We start from the raw sequence: 19,167 nt of genomic DNA, 5'->3' as shown, positions 1-19,167 counted from the left end.
CACAATCTATCTGGCACAATGGAAAGAGTATGAAGAAGTGAGGAATGTGTTGTGCTCTGTGAGCAGCACTAATCTTCGAAACACTGTTTTTATTTTATGTCAAACGTTTTGTGAATATCTTTTTCATAATTCAGAAACACTAACGTACACTATGTTTCATACCAGAAATATCTATAAAATCAAAGTAAAATAGACATTGATGAGGCACATTCTGTCATAATCCTCTGGGCTTCATATAGCAGCTACCTAGGGTGCATCTAGGCAGTGTAAAAATGAAACTAATGTGCCACCATGGCTGGCTTCAGCAGAGAGGGTCAAGATGGGCTATTCACTTAGAAGTACCATACTGACCAGACGTGATATTTCCAAATTGTTGTGAGTAACTATAAGACTATAAGGCCCATATTTATACTTTTTTAGCTCTTCATTTGCATCATTTTTTGATGCAAAAGCGGCACAAACTTACAAAATACAATTGCATTTTGTAAGTTTGTGCTGCTTTTGAGTTAAAAAGCGGCGTAAATACGGCACTAAAAGAGTATAAAAATGGGCCTTAATGCCCCTGCACTGCATTTCTTTGGTTTTCCCAAATGTGTCAAATGTTTCTTGACATACTTACATTCACAAATTTACTAGCAAAATGTGTTTGCTGCAGCATGTGAATTGTAATTTTTCCTCATACCTCATCATCCAAATTAGAAGAGAAAACCCCAAATCAGAATGCATTTTAAAGTTGTAAAAAGAATATAAGGGCCTTATTCAGAGTCAGTCACAAATGTAGCGGTTTGCCAGTCTGCAGCTTTGAAAGTGACATGTGAGTGTGAAGTGTTGGGACAGCAATGTCTTCTGTATGTTCTACAGACAAGTTCTCCTGTCGTGAATGCCTGACAATGTGTATCTGCTGTCCTGGTTTTTGATTTTGTGACTTACTACAGACTACTCTAGTGTGTATGCAAAGGCCTTGGCTGCCTCTTGACATCAGTGTAGTCCAGGATCCATTCTATGACCAAGAGGGACTCACCAAGTTTCTACTCATTGTGCTGACAGTGGACTAATGTCCTTGTCATGTTTTAAGTAATGAAGTATTGGCAGCAGTGTACTGTGCTTTGAGGAACCATAGTTGATTTTGGACATGTTTATAATCTTCACTGGAGTATAGGCCTCCTGGCCCACGTGTGGAAAATTCCAGTTCTCTGTGTTAACCCTGATTGAAGCACAAACATCCCAGGTTTATGTTGTGTGTATTTGTGTGTAAAGTCTGCATGCTACAGGCATGGTGTGTGTGTTAGAAGACCACAGTAATGGAGGCCTATGGGATCCATTTTGGATACCGAAAGCCTGGCTCTAAACACAAGATGAAGGTGGTTGTTTCCAGAAAGTGGAAGTGTGTGCTGACATAAGTGAAAATGGAAATAGGAGCCTAGTATAAGACTTTTTGTTATTGGCTTAGGTGGGGTACAAACTCCACTCAGTCAACAAGAATAATCCTTCTCAGGTTGAACTAGAAAAGTCACTAAATCAACCTATGCTTAGCCCTGTGGGCTAACTTAGAGGACAGTGTAAAGTATTTGTGCAGCACACAACTCGTAATATAGTAAAAACAAAACTCAAGAAAAATCTGAAATGAATCTAGGAAAATAGAGTGAATTTTAGTAAAGAAAATGATACCAGAATGACAAAATTCCAATCAATCAAACCGTAGCTATTTAATTGCAAAGTTTTAGGTAGGTATAGCATCTAAATCAGTATCACTACTGAAGGTCATCTGGTTTTGCTAGACTGAGGGAAAGTAACAAGTTCAGGCTGACTGCAATGGACCATGGGCCTGATACAAGGACCAGGTTAGGTGCAGTGAAAAATGTACCTTCTCAAAGTCTTTCACAAAGAGCTTTGTTTGCGATGGTGGAGGCTGCTGGGAGAGTGTTACAGATAGTTCTTGCTGTAGTATGAAGTGCCAGTCGGGTGTAGTGGTTAGTCCTTGTTGGAACTTCATGTTGACAGTCACGGTGGGCTGTCGTTACTTTAGCATGAAGTGCAGATCCTGCCATGCTGGTCATCACTTGCTGGAGCCGTAAGAGTAGAGTTCACCAGAGCTTTGCGTTGGCTGCCCTAGTGGGTGTCAGACTCTCAATGCGTACTGGCCCCCTTTGCAGTTGTGAAGTACCCAAAACTTTGGGACTTCTCCTTTCTTCACAGGAGGAGCTCAACTGATACCAGCCAAGGGTCCAGGTCCTCGGGAGACATCGCTTGTGGATCAAGAACACACTCAAGCAGAGATCAGTAGGGCTTTTGCAGGCCCAGTTCCAGGTATGGGCAGGTCCAGTGCAGTGGGTCAAATGGGCAGGTGCAACAAGGCCTCTGGAACTTGTTGTATTCCTGTGTTTCAGAAAAGGATATCAGCCAACTGATGCTGAAGTCACTCAGGTTAACCTGAAATGAAGGGAGCAGGTCCAGTCTTCCTTATATGAGGGCACGGCAGTCCTCAAAGCAGGAAGCCAGCCCTCTAGGGGTCAAGGCAGTCCTTAAGCAGCAGGGCAGCAATCTGGTAGCAGCAAGGCAGTTTTCTAAGGAGCAATGCAGGCCAACACAAGCAGCAGGGCAACCCTTTGGGGACCAAGGCAGTTCTTCTGCAATGTATTAAGTCCCAGGAGTGTACTGATGTGCAGTTCCATAGGTCCAATATATATATCTGGTGCCAGCCTTTGAGGTGGTGGGATTCTCTATACTACCCTCACATCTTGTTCTGGAAAGTTCTTCTCCTGTCAAGGATCCAAGATGTTTGGAGTAACAAAGGCTGATGTCAGGGTCCTTTGTGTGTGCTGGAGGTGAACCATTTGAAGTGTAAGTAGATTAGGGAACAGCTCCACCATCAGACATCCTGGCAGCGTGGCCTATCTTGTTCACATCTAATCTCTCTGTGTGACTGTTAGGGAGGAGTACACAAACCCCAATAGCAAGGCCATTCACAGTCATGTGACCTAGGACACTGGCAGAAGGCACAAATGATTAGGACAAGACATTGCCAACATTCTAGAAGGACATTTTCAGAATTGTGACTTAAAATTCAACTGTACCTTTAAAAATTATTTAAAATTACAATCCATTTGAGACCATACAGCAAATATCTACCTGTTCCCAATCAGGAGTTAGCACTACTTAAATGCAAAAAAGTAGCTCAGTGTTAGTCTATGATAGATACTGGCCTTACAGTACTGAAAAATGATTTAAGGAATTTTTCAATACCAACCCATGTAAAACTTAATCCCACATGTTCGACTTTTTAATTCCACTCCAGCCAGCCCTATGAGCCTTTAGGGCCTATCTTAGGGGTGACATATGTTTTGAAAAGGAAGTGTAGGTCTGGCAAAAGGTTTATTTGCTAGGTGAAATGACAATTCAAGGCTGCACTATAGGCTACAATGGCAGGCCTGATAACATGTTTTAGAAGGTACTTTAGTGGGTGTCACAGTGAGTGCTACAGGCCCACTTCTAGCATTTAATCTACAGGCTGTGGTACATGTAGTGCCATATACTGGGGAGATTCTCTCCCCCAAGCACATTCCTTTGTGTGAAGCCTGGCCACTTCACACCTAATCAAGGCAGCCTGGCAGAAGCTGCTGCAGGCTGGCCAATCAGAGCACAGCAGCAAAAACAATGCAGAGCTGAAATTGGCAACTTTTTAGGTAAAGTCTAAACTTTTTACCTGGACAAGTTATATTAAATCCAACAACTGGAAGTTGTGGGATTTATTACAACAATCAATTTGATACCAAATTCTTGGTATGTAACATTTAAGGAGAATTTAAAATTTAAAATAAAGTCTGCCCATTCTAGCCTATGAAGGCCATTTACTTCAATGAGGGAAAAACGAATTTGGCTGTTTTTACCTCACCAGGGCTTATAAATCTATTTTTATAAAGTCCCTGCTTATAGTTACATGGCACCCAGCCCTAGGGGCACATAGGGCACACCTTAGGGGTGACTTATATGTAAAAATAAGGTAGTTTAAGACTTTGAAAGTACCTTTAATTCCAAAGTCGAATTTGCATATAACTTTAATTTAAAAGCAGCCAGCAAGGCAGGCTTGCTTTTAAAATGACACTGGGCACCTCAGCAGTGCACCTAGGTGTGCACCACCTATGCTGTGGTCCCTAAACCTACATGCCCTACCATATACTAGGGACTCATAGGTACGTTAACTTAGCCAATTATAATTAGCCTAATTTGCATATCCATTTTACACAGAGCACAGGCCCTGGGACTGGTTAGCAGTACCCAGGGCACCTTTAAAGTCTGGAAAACACCAGCAAAAAGAGGAAAATGGGGGCAAAAAGTTATGGGGCCTCTGCAATCAGCCCTGTTTTCTCACACCTATTTTGTAGCTCTTAGGAGGATTTGCACACCTACTTCACACCTCATTCAAGGCTAACTACAGGCTAGGAATTGGCAGACGCTAATGATAATCAGCCCTCTGAAAGCTCGGGCTGGTAATGGGTAACTTTTAAAAAGTTACTTTCCTTAATATTTATTGAAAGTCCACCTTCACCATTGAATCTGACTTTAACTACCTATTAAAAATAGTGGTTTAATCGTTTTTCTAGCTGGTTCCTTTCCTGATTTTAATCTTCAGTCTGACTTTCAAAATAGCTAGGCTTGCCATTTTGAAAACAGCTTTTTGGGCCATATGACTGTAGGGGCAGGGCAGTACTAATTTTCTACGTGTCTTATTTTTATATACCAACTTACCTACAACTGCCAATGGCTACAAGGCCTTCATCGGGGTGACTTACTAGTATTTAAAAGGGAGGTTTTTCCATGTCTAAAAGGGCTATTTCGGTAGGTTGCCCTGTAGGATTGCACTGTAGCAGTTAAGCTACAGAGGGTAGTAGGTCTTATGGCTATATTTGCACTGCTGTTGTAATGAATGGCACAGCAGATGCTGCAGCCCACCAGTGGCATTTAGCTTTCAGGCCCTGAGTGCACTTTCTACACTATGTACTAGGGGTGTACAGGCAAGTTAAAAGTGCTGTTCAGCATTAAGCCAATTGACCATGCTTAAAGGGGGACCACAGGCACTTTACTCCAGGTTCGCAGGGGTAATATGCACAGAGTTCTACAACCAGAAAAAATAGGGTCCGGAAAAAGACAAACAAATCTGGGGTTACCATGCAAAAATTGCAGATATCCTATAGCATTGTTATGCTTTGTTCGAAATAAACTGCACAATGCAGTCTGTATCAAAAAGTTTATATAGTGTCCATTCATTTAGGGGTAGGCAAAAACTTTAGCACATGATTGAAAGGTTGGTCTTTATTTTGCAGACGACATTCAGTGTAGGCACAGCTTAACAAATAAAAAGGAGCATGTCTCTTTTAAACACATTGGTGACTAATAGATGCAGACGTGCATGTCGCATGCATTGAGCCTCGTGCCTTTGTCAAGAATGCGCCAGTAACAGACCTCTATACACAGACCAATGCTCCAGCGAATAATAATGTAATGAAGCATGAAGAATCCTGGCTAACAAAACAAATCAAAATCATGCAAAATAACTATGATCACGGAAATGACAACTTGCCTTCATTGAGCATTGAAGGTGGTGGAGTGAAGTGACAGTGATTTGTAGCTAACGCTGTTCGATGTGTCTTTTATTATTTTATGTGCCTCACAGGGTCAGTAATGGAGACTAATCACTGCCTTGTTGGGATGAGTTGTTTTTTCATATTTTCTAGTTTTCGGTGAGCTCAGGATTCCCTCTGTGCACATTCTTTGCTCCTGTGTGATGCATTTTAAGATCCAGAGCTCTGTCTCTGCCATCTTACAAAATCGCTCTTTTCCATATTGTCCATAACTTTGCAGAAGACAGTGTGTTCCTTTTTTGCTCCACATTCTCGTTTATTTATTAATTAATAAATATCTTTGAGATACACTGGTGGTGAAGCATCAAGGCTGGGTGTGCATTCGATCAAAACTGTTTCCAAAGAGATTGGCAACCGTGTGCCTGTCCAGAGTGTAGTTATGTAGGCTGTGACTGAACTGACCCAAAAGGCAATGAACGAATAGGTAAGTGCTTCTTCTTACTACGTGTAAGACTAAAGATTCAACGTAAACTCCAGTAATTTGTGAATGTCCCCAAACTTTCATTTTGGACCAATTTCTGAACTAAATATCCATCGTTCATCTTGAAATCATCACTGCCTTCATTTAAATCTAGAATCCTGCTTTGGGTTTTCACTTCAATCCTGATCAGCAGGGCCTCCATATTGGTATTGCCAAACTGTGGGCACAGCTTTGTTTGAACCAGGATAGTTCACAAATCATCATTCAACACTGGAACAAGTGCTAGGGGCCATAAAAATCACAAGCATGCTTGACTTGGTGCATCTGCGTAAGAGAGAGAAAAAAAAAGTAAAAGTGCTTGTGATGAACAGGAGCTGAGAAAGAGAATGGTCTGGTCAGGAAGCACCTCAGTTTTAGGGAGCGTTAATGTGTATGAAGGGCAAGTAATTGTTTTTTGGAAGGTAAAGGAGGATTTGAAAGAGTGAGCTTATAAGAGGAGCTCATGTAGACATTCAAGGGTTAGCAGCCCAGTGAGTAGTAGGACAGAGTTAGCCTTTCAAATGTAGATGGGAAGTTTTCACTGCCATTGGACTAAAATATTAGCATTACTTGGATAACAAATAGGCATGTTAAAAACATATTTACCAGACAAATGTAAGCAGCAGCAACTAAAGTGCCTGAAGAAACACTTAGAAAATAAAATACTGTATTGTGAGGCAATCACACTCAACTCTCCAGAACTTGTAAAATGCCATTTATTAGGACAGGTTTGCAACTGAATGAACATTTCAACATTTGTAATAACTTCAAAGCCTCTTTAAATGTAATGCCCGTACACCCACACCCCCATTCTCTCTTTGTCCCAAGCTTTCACCTCAGCACATCTTGCTTCAATATTCCTTTCACTTTTTACTCCATCAACTCCTTCCAGTTCCAGTGTCATTACCACTTCTTTTAACCAGTCATCCTTCAATGAAGCCAACTCGCCCTGTCCCAGGCATCCCGCACACCATCTTCCTTCACCTAGATGGATACCCCAGCAGATGACTCTCCATCTCCCCAACTACTGCCTCTACCCTTGCAACCTGTCCTACTATGCACAGGGTGAGAGCCAGTAGGAAGACAACCTCCTTTCCTAATAATAACTCCCTCACACCTCCCCCCACCTCCCACCTATCCTGCCATGTCATCCCCTTCACGAAGAATTCCGTGGGAAGACTAGGCTGCTTCTTGGCTTATCAGGGAGCCCTCCGCTTGCACCTCTTTCCTGAGACCATCCTTGGCCTAGAGGTTGGTGTGATATAAGTGGAACACCTGAAACGGGCCGGGCCTTGAACTAGTGCAGCAGGTGATGGAGGTGTTGCCCCATGAAAGGCCCCCAATGTTGAGATGTACTTGTAGTGTATCTGGTGTACAGAGCAACAAAATGATATGCAAGTCCTTATTTGTGGAGTGTTGTACAAAAGTTAACAGTTTGTTATGAAATAAACACAAATATTTATTTGAGACACCACACTTTGAACTCTTTTATATAGCAAACAATATTGCATAATTACAGGTTGGTAGTTACAGGTTAGATTAAAAAAGGAGCATAGTGGACCTGCATTGTGGAAGAACATCACACAAAGAGGATGTAAGGCCATGGATACAAAAACTTGATATCTCCTCTGCACCCTGTAACACCTGTGTCTTTACCTTTCTGTAAAAAGAAAACCCTAGGGAACAAGGTGAGTCTCTAGGAATCGAGACTACCTGATATTGACATATTTGCAGGTTAGATAGTTTCCACATAATGACAGGGGGGGCGATTATGAAGAAACAGTTTCAGAACTGCTTACACGGTTCAGAGAATGGTACATAGAGCTTCCAAATATCCAAAATGTGTTTCTTAGTTCTTGTCCTAAGGAGGCGCTTGAATTAGTATAGATAGACATGCTTCAGCATACCTTATCAGGGTGATGGATACTTGAGTTACCCTATTCATCTAAAATGACATAGAAGGAATCAAAGAATCACATAACAATATCTTCTCCTACCAAAACAACAAGCTTTGTGTTTTGAGATTTTATCAAAAGGTCATTAAGACAAAGCCAAGCCAGACAGCAAGATGGTGGCTCATTAGAGGGCTCTGCTGGTCGAAGTAGCAATCCTTCATTCATCTACCTACGGTGGGCTATAGCCCACATCATCACAACTGTCTCCGGTGGGGGCCAGTGAAGCCACCAGTGTGTTTTTTACGGGCTGCCTGTGCCAGAAGGGCTGCCACATGAAAGCCCTGGTCCCAACTGGCTTTGGGGAGCCTTGTGAGGCCTGTGGAGGTTACGCACCTCCCCTGCATCTTTTCTGATCATTCCCCGGTCCTCTTAAAACTACTGGTTCCCCACTCGCCCCCTCGGACTTTCACTTAACAACTCCCTCCTCACAGGTTGTGCAAAGCAGCTTTTTGTGAGGAAGTCCGCAAAGAAATCACAAAGTATTTCACTCATGAAATCCAACCTCTTCCCTGTCACCCATGTGTCATGCCAGGGATGTCCACTATCACCCATTCTCTTTACTATTGCGATTGAGCCCTTGGCAGCATGCCTTCAACAGCACAATGCACATTGCGTTCTTGGTTTAACTTCACGGTGGTTGGCCATCTCTTTATATACAAACGATATCATGGTCTTCATCCGGAAAGTAACCTCACTCCGCTTACTAGAGTGATCATCCACTTTGGCGTTTTTTTCAGGCATACATGTCAACTGGTCCAAATCCAATGTATTCCTTCTCTCAGATGGCCGCCAGCCATTCCCGTTGGATTACCCATTCCAATGGGCCTCCAAACCTGTCTGCTACTTGTGAATTTGGCTCAGTTGACACTCTGGCGAGCTCTGGGGAGCCACCTGTGCCCAAGCCATCTCATGGCTGGAGGACAGAATCCCACTCTGGTCCCGGCTTCTATTGTCCATCTCTGGTCAGATTTCCATTGCAAAAATCATCATCTTACCAATGTTCGTATATCTTTTCCTAAATGTACCCTTTCCTCTAACTGCTCACTTTTTCCACTGTTTCCACTCCAATCTTGTGGCACTGGCCTCGGCTGGTAAACAGCCCCGAATCAAATAGGAAATTCTCACCTTATCAATTCCCATGGTGGCTAAGGCATGCCCTTAATGCAATGTGCACCCAGGTGACATACCTGCATTACTGGCTATATTAGACACCATTCCAACCCCAGGTCGCCATGGAGGCCAACCATGCAGAACCTTGGCCTTTAGCAACTACTCACTACCTGCCTTATAGGGCGTAGTGGGGGAGGTGGACACAGTGGAGTGCCTTCATTGGGAATGGGATGGGCTGCGAAGGCACGCTGGCCTCTCCTGCTTCTACGCACCTTTCATTGCAATCCATAGTCCCTTCCCGTGCTGGACGTCTGGGCCAGAGTGAGGGCCTGTGGACGAGACCTCGGGTCATTTTCCAATTTATACCCGAAAGATATCCATTATCTCACATACTACTGGACTCGGGACACTACTACACCATCAACTGAGGCAACCAGCAACAATAGGAAACTTTCCCCGCTCCTACTCTGGTGCTCCAGGCTCTTACACATATACTCACTGTCCCCTCACTGCGCAAGCTTGTTACTCGTCTATACAATATCATGCAATCCTCTGCACCAGTAGCGGCACCAACCTCTCATTCGGCTTGGAATATGGATGTTAAGCCCCCCATCACAGACACCCAATGATCCTATTGTTGTGGCCAGATAAAACTCCTTTCCGCAAATTACCAATTGAGGCTGATACATTTAAAATATTTACATTGCCTATGCCATACACCACACCAACTCTTTAAAATGGGTCTTGTATATGACGGTGCCTGGGGTGTAGCTCACCATAAGCTACATTCCTGCATCTCGCTTGGAAGCCCTGGGGTAGCACAATTCTGGGAAGGGGCATTTTCCCTCAGACACACAATATTCAGGCATACTCTACCGCGCACCCCCATGGTGGCTCTGTTGGGTTGCACTAAAGATATTCCGGTTCCCGACTGTCAAATCACTGCCATGTTTCTCCTTCTGGCCTAATGTGGAGGGGCCATCCACTTGGGCCAGCAACCTACTCCCTCCGTCTATATCTTGGTACAAAGTGTCACACACTGTCAGGAACAATTGTCCACATTTTAGGAACAGATGCCTGCCCACTCCCACACCAGTGAAATATGGGAGCACTACCTATCCATGCAACAGAGGGACCCCTCTGTAGTCCTCTGCAGACAGGATTGACCATGGGGGAAAACCCACATCTACCCGGCACCATCCACCCATGACGCTGCCTGTGGAGGTGGCCATCAGATGATTAACGCTTGTTCGTATAGACATGGGCACCCATCCTTTCACAACTGCTGTCCATAAATGGAATGTTATACTCTATTACTACCTAGGCACTTTTCAGCTGATACACGTTTTCCCAATGTCAACATGTCAAATGCTGCTGTGTAACCATGTATTACTTTCATTTCCTCACTCCCCTCCCCCTGATTTCCTCCTTTCCTTTCAATTTCTTCCTTTCCCTCTCTCTGCTTCTCTCCCCAGATAGCTGTGGTTGCTTTGTTATTTTTTTATATTGTTGCATTTTAAAAGCCAATTAAAAATCATTTTAAAAAAAAAAAGACACACACTGACTTGTGCCCTCTACCTTCGTGATTTAACATCTACAAAAAAAGTTGATGGGCCCATTATCGACTACGTATGCTATTGAGTAGTTACAAGTCATACATCAGTAATTCTGATCATATTTAGTACTCGTGAGTTGAATAAACTCAGTACCTATCACTGCACACATAACTGAATTTGATATTATCATTCAAGAATCTGTTTTTGGGTGTCAGCTGCAGACTACTTTAGTTGTCAGTAGGCACACTTAACTGTTGCCAACAAATAACATGCTTGGTACTTGGGGCCATATATATTATGCATTTTTGCAGTCACAAATGGCTCAGTCGGGTTGTTTGCGACCGCAAAAATGCATTTTGGCATGTATGAATTCCAATTTGCGATTCGGTAACATGTTACCGAATCGCAATATGGAATTGCACATATATACCGATTCGGTATTAGGAAGGGGTGTGTCAGGGGTGTCCCTTCCTAATTCCGAATTGCAGCAGTATGTAGGAATGTTCTGTGACTGAAGTGTGGTCACAAAACATTTACATTTCACCACCTACTTTAAGTAGGTGGTAACCTATTCACAAATGGGAAGAGGTCCCCAAAGGACCCCCTTCTCCTTTGTGAATGGTATTGAAAACATTTTTTGAGAGCAGGCAGTGCTAGGACCACTGCCTGCTCTTAAAAAATGAAAAGAAAACTTTTCATTTTTCTTTTCTAAATGTATACCGTTTTTTCTTTAAGGAAAAGCAGCTGCATATCAAAAAATATTAACATTGCTTTATTTAAAAGCAATCACAGACGTGGTGGTCTGCTGAGCACAGCAAGCCACCATACCCGAAATTTTTCTGTTTTCAACTGGGTGGCAAATTACGATCTGCCTAATAAATATTAATGAGATAGGTTGACTTACGACCCATTAGGAAACGCTAAATGAAACTCATGGAGTTCCATACATTTAAATAGCGATTACCTAATTGCAATTCACAGAGAATCACAATTAGGTGATCGCAGTTTGGAATAACTATTTATATAGCCCTTAGAGCAGTGGTTCCCAACCTTTTGACTTATGTGGACCCCACTTTATCATTACTGGAACCCGAGGACCTCCACTGAATCATTATTGGAATCCGGGGACCTAATCTATCAATATTATTTAATTTTCTAAGCAGTCGCGGACCCCTTGAGGAGGCTTCGCGGACCCCCAGGGGTCCCCGGACCTCAGGTTGGGAACCATCGCCCTTAGAGTGTAGGCTTTGGGTCAAACCTATGCTTATGAATGAATGTTTTTGTGTTTTTCTCGCTGAGTTGCTCTTAATTGGAGAGTTTTCTTCCCTATTCTTGTCTCTGTCCCACCCAGGGGATTTCAGTCTCACAATGTTAAAATTGGATAAACTGTAACGACCAGAGCATACTTTAGGGTGCTCTTCTTATTGTTATTGTGCACTCCTTTGAGAGTGCATGTGGCACAGAGGGCCTTACTACCTAGTAAAATGGCTGTGTCCGTAATTAAAATGTAGGTAAAATAGCTTACAAGAATAGATAGCCAAGATTTAACAGCTCATTACAGCTATCTCCGTTAACCCTGAATAGGCAATATGTTCTTCCTGCAGTTATATTCACCAAACAGAGCTTCTCTAAATAAATAACGTACTAGGACAGGAATCCATGAACTATTTAGGTCACATCAATCTTTAAAAAAATGGCTATGAAGATTATACCTCCCTTGTATTCCACAGGAGGCGTTGTGATTCCTTCAGAGTTCTGTTTGACAGATTTCTCAGAGACATAGACTTAAATGGAGCCTTTCAGGATCAGTAATCAAGAGTGAAAGGGAGCTGTATGAAATTTCAAACTTTGTGGTGTAGTTTTTCCATCCCTTTCCTATTGATGTTCTGTTATGGGTTAGAACACTGCATTGACCACTCATTATTATTATGGTGTGATGTGTGCTTTAAGTAGAGTAAGTACATTTAAACACAGCGGCAGCCATTTTCGAAGATACGAAGTGCAGCAGAATTGAGGTGCCACTGCCTTTGATACCACAGTTACATCTAAACCTGAGAAAGAAGTGTGAAAAAACTTGCGAAATTCATGTATTTTTGTTCTACACAAGTTTTTTTTTTTTTTTCATTTTGTTGTTGTGCTGTGTTTGAACTGAAAATGTCAACGGAAGCGTATGCACTGTGCGATCAAGATACCCATTTAACCTGTGTCTTTCCATTATCTTGCATGACGTTTGTTTGAAAGATGTGGCTATGGTGTTTGATTGTCACGTGATTTACGCGACCAAGTACACTTGACTCATGAGTAATTGTGCGTAATTTTCGTTTAAAGTATGTTGTTATGCAAAAGAAACATTTTCGATTCCCTTCTAGTGAGTGGCATCATAGTAAGTAGGGGTGTGTGAAACTGGCAAAATTGCACGGGATTGCTGGGAATGCAAATCTGCCATTTTACACTATGTTTTAGCACTTTGGCCCTCATTACAACCCTGGAGGTCGGTGTAAAAGTGGCGGTAATACTGCCAACAGGCCGGCGGAAAAAATGGAATTACTAGCAAGGCGGTTACCGCCATGTAAAACTGCCACTTCTACACTGCGACCGCCAGGGTGGTAACGACCACTGGGCTGGAGACTTTGGTCTCCAGCCCGGCGGCCATCACTAGACCTGCCCGTGGTATCAAGACCCCACATACCGCCATGGACTTCGTAGGGTTTTGTACTGCCACAAAATCCATGGTGGTAGGCACTATCAGTGCCAGGGAATCTGTTCCCTGGCACTGATAGGGGCCTCCCCCTCCCCCCGCCCTTGAGTCCTCCCCCAACACCCACGACCCCCCTACTGCCCCCAAAGGTGGCAGGATCCCCTCCCCACCCCCCACAAAAACATCCACACCCCCCCGCCCACCTACACGCACGCTCACACCACTCATACACATACAGGCACACATACATGCACACATGCACACAGACATATATGACACATTTCCCATACACACAATACACCCCCTACATGCACACGCACTCACACAACCCCCCTACACGCACACACACTCACACAACCCCCCTACACACTCACACCCCCATACATGCACACAACACCCCCCTCCCCTAACGGATGATCACCTTACCTGGTCCGGTGATCCTCCGGGAGGGAACGGGATCCATGGAGGCTGCTCCGCCGCCAGCACCCTGTCAGCAGAACACCGCCACGCCGAATCCTGGGACATGATTTGGTGGGCGGTGTTCTGATGATGTGGCGGTGGCGGTGGAGCAGCCTCCACTTCACCGCCGACCGCCAGTATGGCTGCTGGCGGTTCTCCGTCTGAAAAAGGGCGGTGGGCTGCCAACCGTCATGATACAGTGGGCGGGAGACTGGCACCACTGGCGGTCTTCAGCCCGTGGAACCTCGGCGGTCTTTTAAAAAGACGGCCGAGGTTAAAATGAGGGCCTAAATGTTCTTCATGTCAGATTTTTTAACAAGCTTGTATTAAAGTAAAAGAAGTGTGAATAGCATAATTTGGGGAATATTCTGTAAGAGGCATGAGGCAAAATTGCCAAAACTATGCCAGAGTGATTTCAATTTCGCCCAGGCCTCGAATGACACCACATGAACTTTGACTCCTATGCAGTCAAAGAAATGAGAACCTAAACCATTTAACATAGCTGAAACCACGGGAAATGGATAAGCATCCTTGCTGCTGCAAAAGGAACACACAACATGAACATCTCACACGAAGCAAGTCCCCAACAAATGTTTCCTGTCTCATTTTATACTGTTAGACAAAATGCCATCCCATCATGCCTTCCATCTTCCTATGGGTGGGGAAAATTGCAAAAGATATGGGGAGCTGCTTTGAAATGTGGTGAATCAGCAGCATATATTGGATAAGGTAATTGTAATGATTGCAACCGGAATCTCCTGGTGATCTCTATATCGTTTCCACCTCTATGCAACAATGTGCACTTTAACCTCAAGATTGCATTGACATACAGTAACTGCCTACAACAGATGATTATTTCAATAGCAGTATTTATGGCTATGGTGTACAGAGAGTGCAGTGTGTGCTGTAGATGTATTATGTAGACGTCCGTCCAATAAATTGGGTAAAATTGGCTTTATATTCACTTTTCGTGCACCGCATTTTTAAATGAATTCTTTAAAATGAAAAGCTGCATTACAAGGACATTTTCACTTTGCTAAGTATTGAGTCAAGACATTTGTGCCAAAATAACAGAAGTCAAATCCTTGCCAAGCACCTAATGAATTCTTTATATTGTGTAGTAATTATTAACTGTGTTTCTTTCTGCAGTCACTCCATGGAGCCACGGTTGCCCCAAAACCCGAACTCCCCTTGTTTTACACTGCAATTGACCTGGTGGACATAAGTGTAGAGATGGCTGGACTGAGGTTTCCAAATCCATTTGGACTAGCAAGTGCCCCCCCTACCACGAGTGGTGCAATGATCCGAAGAGCATTTGAGGCTGGATGGGGTTTTGCTTTAACAAAGACATTCTCTCTTGAGAAGGTAAGAATATATTAATTTTTACTGACCAATAAAAACAAACACAATTCTTTCGGCACATCCATTCGTGCACATAGCACACAATAAACATCTTTCAAGAACAAACTCAATTTAGTTCCACACTTGCCCACCCAACCCTCTACTAAATATTGAACTTTCTACTACCCTCACACATCCAAACACCAAAAAACAGACACCGTTGATTAATGACAATACCATGTCCTATGATACCCTGTTAATGGTAATACATTCTAAACAAACGCTTATATAGTAGAAAGACAATACAATAATGCCGTTAATGATAGTCCATAAGTGTGTCTGCTTGCAATGTAAAGTCTGGTTTTATTAACAGATTGGGTTATATTAGGTTGTCTTTCAATAGTTTGGTTCACAGATATCAATGTTAAAAAATGATATTCTTTTGCTATTATTAAGGGATAAGTCAACTATTTTGCAAATATATGCAACAAACTGGTGTTTCATTAGCTATATATTTTGTTTGCCTCTGACACATAGGGCCTGATTCTAACTTTGGAGGACGGTGTTAAACCGTCCCAAAAGTGGCGGATATACCACCTACCGTATTACGAGTCCATTATATCCTATGGAACTCGTAATACGGTAGGTGGTATATCCGCCACTTTTGGGACGGTTTAACACCGTCCTCCAAAGTTAGAATCAGGCCCTTAGTATCTACACGATAATAATTGTACGTTTATTAATTCAGATTAAGAGAGGATTTTTGTCAATCTCTTGTTATCTGAAAGTTATTTTCGTTATCGAGTTATACATTTTGCAGCCATTATGTGATTGCTTGCACCATTAGCTCAAAAACTGGAGTATTTTCAAACTTGAATGTTCTGGGGTACTGATACTGAGTGTTTCTGTATCGGAGTTATAGTTCAAAGGTGATTTGATTCGCTCACTCTCTGTCTTGACTATATGTCTTTGAGAGTGAATCAATAATTGACATTTAGTAATGTTGAGCAAGTCTTTTTCCAGGTAACATCACATGGAGTTACCAGCTAGCAAATTGTGACGGAAACTGTCCAGTAGCCTACTTTTTTTTTTTAATTAAACACCTTACATAAACTCCTTCCCGTTTGTGGCGTGTGGAAAGGGGATGCAACTAATAAAGTTAATTAAAATATAGGTTCAGTGGAATTGTATAAAAAGAAAAAACTCAAAGCAGTTCATTGTCAGTAACAATACATAGTATCAAAGGTCTTAAAAGCCATATGCTCCATTGCATGCTGTCAGTTATGCCTAAGGCAATGATATACACCTACAGACCGCCAAGAGACCAGTAAGATAATTGCATGTTATTTTTTGGTACAGATATAGTGCAAATCTAGCTAGAAATTAGCTCGCAGCGTATCACTTTACTGAGCACATATTAAGTACAGTAAAAGCTATGGCTGGATGCTAGCTGAGGCTTTATCCAAAAGTCAGGACAATTTACACACAAACATATATGAGGGCCAGCCATGGACCATAATAGAGTGTGTGTTTTACTCTTGTAACTCCACATGGTCTTCATACTGGGATTGATTATACAGCGGACCAAAGCAAATATAACTTCACTTTCATTTTTTTTATGCCCTTGCTGGAAAAAACCTAAACACAGTCCTGGGGCTGGTCCTGTAGAGTGATTGTCTGCGCATGGATGGTGCCTTTGTCAGGAATCACCAACACTGAGATGACCGGTTAGTGCTCACAATGTGGGTTAACCAATGGCTAGACACACACACAGACACCTACACTCAAGTACACGTTTTCAGTTCGAGGAACAGTTCAGTTGAGTTTACCATTATTGTTTTAGGTAAAACCCTGTTACAGCAAATAAAAATACAATACTCCTAATGAATAAAATATATTTATATCATTATATCCACAAAATACCTTCAGTGTCATTGATGGATCCTCACAACAAAAATGAAAAAACTTTTAATGAACATCAAGAGACATATCTACCATGCAAACAGTATCCTTATTGTCCTTCCAATCTCAAAAGTTAGGTACATGTTTAGTTGACGGGTCAGTAGCTCGCATTAAATATACACAGACCTTAGTAGGCAAAGCTAAATGATAAAGAAATGAGTTGCCTCAAAATTGTGAGGAGGCCTAAAGGTACGCGTGTGGTTTGTTGGAAAATGTTGTCATGCACATAACTAATAAAACAAAGGTTCAGACCCTGATTACAAGTGTACCAAGGCAAACCTGAGTTTTGGAATACACTGTGTGTAATACTTATCTCCACGATGATGCACAAAATTCAGATATTGCTGTTTTCTGAACAAAATCGTCATGACCCGGTATTTACCAAGCTTTTCTCCTCAGAATTTCACCAGAGTTGAGTTGCCTAAATACGCATGGGGTAAATTGTGGGGTGGAAGGGTTCTTTAAACTGCTGATAGTTTATAATTGCAATACCTGCATAACCAGTGTTTGATTGGTTGGGGGCGGGGAAGGTCAAAGTTATACCGTCCGCTTTTTAGTAGGGTCGTAAGTGTACAAATCAACAGGAGTGGATTTCCCATGTGCATTTTCAAGCATTGATTTCAGAATGGTAATCTGGTAAAATTTGTGGTCAAAGCCCCTTGCTGAACACGTTGTGATGTACCCTCCTGTCTGAGTAATGGACACCTAGGCCCATATTTATACTTTTTTAGTACCGCATTTGCGTCATTTTTTGACGCAAAAGCGGCGCAATCTTACAAAATACAATTGTATTTTGTAAGTTTGCCCCTCTTTTGCGTTAAAAAGCGGCGCAAATGCGGCGCTAAAAAAGTATAAATATGGGCCTTACTTACTATGAGATTTTGCTCTCAGTTAGTAAATAATCCCGTTAACACATGTAGCACAGTACCAATAAGATCCTATTTCACCCATAATCAAAATGCAGCATATTGCAGTTAAAGACATGTGACATGTGTCCATCCACAGCTGAGCAGCCTTGGTGCCAGGCACTACCTATTTCAGCTTAAAACATAGAATAAATCGGTATTCCCATATTTTGAAGTCAGTCTTTGAGCAACAAGGAGCTAGAGTGTTGCCTAGTAATTTAATGCTTGACTATGTACTGTAGCCGACTATGCCAAGTTGCAAGCTACATAGCACAGTGAAGTACATTTGTGTCACTATAAGGAGTTTACAAGTAATCCTTCTAAAGTCAGTTTCCCAACAATTCTATGCACACAACATTGAATTGCATATATATTTTCAGATTACAAGCCGTGATTGTGTCTCACCACACTGCACTCTCTTGTGAACTCAGAGGGCCTGATTACAAGTCGGGCAGAATATTATCCCTGGGTGGGATATACTAATCTGCCTGATCATAGCTGGCCCAGTGTGCCCCTCCTGGATTTTCTGGATGTTGGAACACCAGGACTTAGTTTATCAATCCAATAATATTACATGTAGATCGGAGGAGAGCCGATGGGAGAAGAGCAGCCTGGCCCCCGTCTGCCACCCTCATACAGCACGGGGAGCATGAGTGGCTCCCCCCTCCTAGGCTCCAGCCTCTCCTGCCCCTGATACACTACCTACCTCATACGACTCCATTCCCATTTACCAGCTCTTCAGAGGACATAATTTGACTCAGAAAACCAGGTCAGCCTAGTCATTCCCAAGGGGCTAATTCCACGGTACAGGCAAGTTATTACTGCAAGGTATGCATGTTAGTGGTTGTGGAGATTGTACCACCAATACCATGCAGCTCATTCAGTCTAAGAAGGCAGGGTCTCCTGCACCATGTCTCCCCAAGCCCGCCACGCCGTCAGTTCTGAAGACCTCTAGCATGCACACTGAAGCATATCCTGTTATTTCCTTCCTTTTCGAAATGGTTAAAGAGGCAAACCTTATAACTCATCTGCAGATGGTTGGCACAAACAAGTATTCAAATATCTAGGAGGCAAACCAGAAA

The 19,167-nt window shown here is 42.7% G+C and overlaps 1 protein-coding gene across 2 annotated transcripts in view; it reads left to right on the top strand.

Annotated features, from left to right (window-relative positions):
- DPYD (dihydropyrimidine dehydrogenase) overlaps positions 1-19,167 on the top strand; it is a 3,199,941-nt gene that overhangs the window by 1,613,446 nt on the left and 1,567,328 nt on the right. For both annotated transcript variants that reach the window (XM_069232136.1, XM_069232137.1), the window contains exon 13: positions 15,027-15,242. In XM_069232136.1, the coding sequence (XP_069088237.1) occupies positions 15,027-15,242 (216 nt within the window). The remainder of the gene's footprint in view (positions 1-15,026; positions 15,243-19,167) is intronic.

Source organism: Pleurodeles waltl, chromosome 4_2 (assembly GCF_031143425.1).
Source record: "Pleurodeles waltl isolate 20211129_DDA chromosome 4_2, aPleWal1.hap1.20221129, whole genome shotgun sequence".
Taxonomy (NCBI): Eukaryota; Metazoa; Chordata; class Amphibia; order Caudata; family Salamandridae; genus Pleurodeles; species Pleurodeles waltl.
Note: the sequence above shows the minus strand (reverse complement) of the source record. Positions and strands in the feature narration are given on the sequence as shown.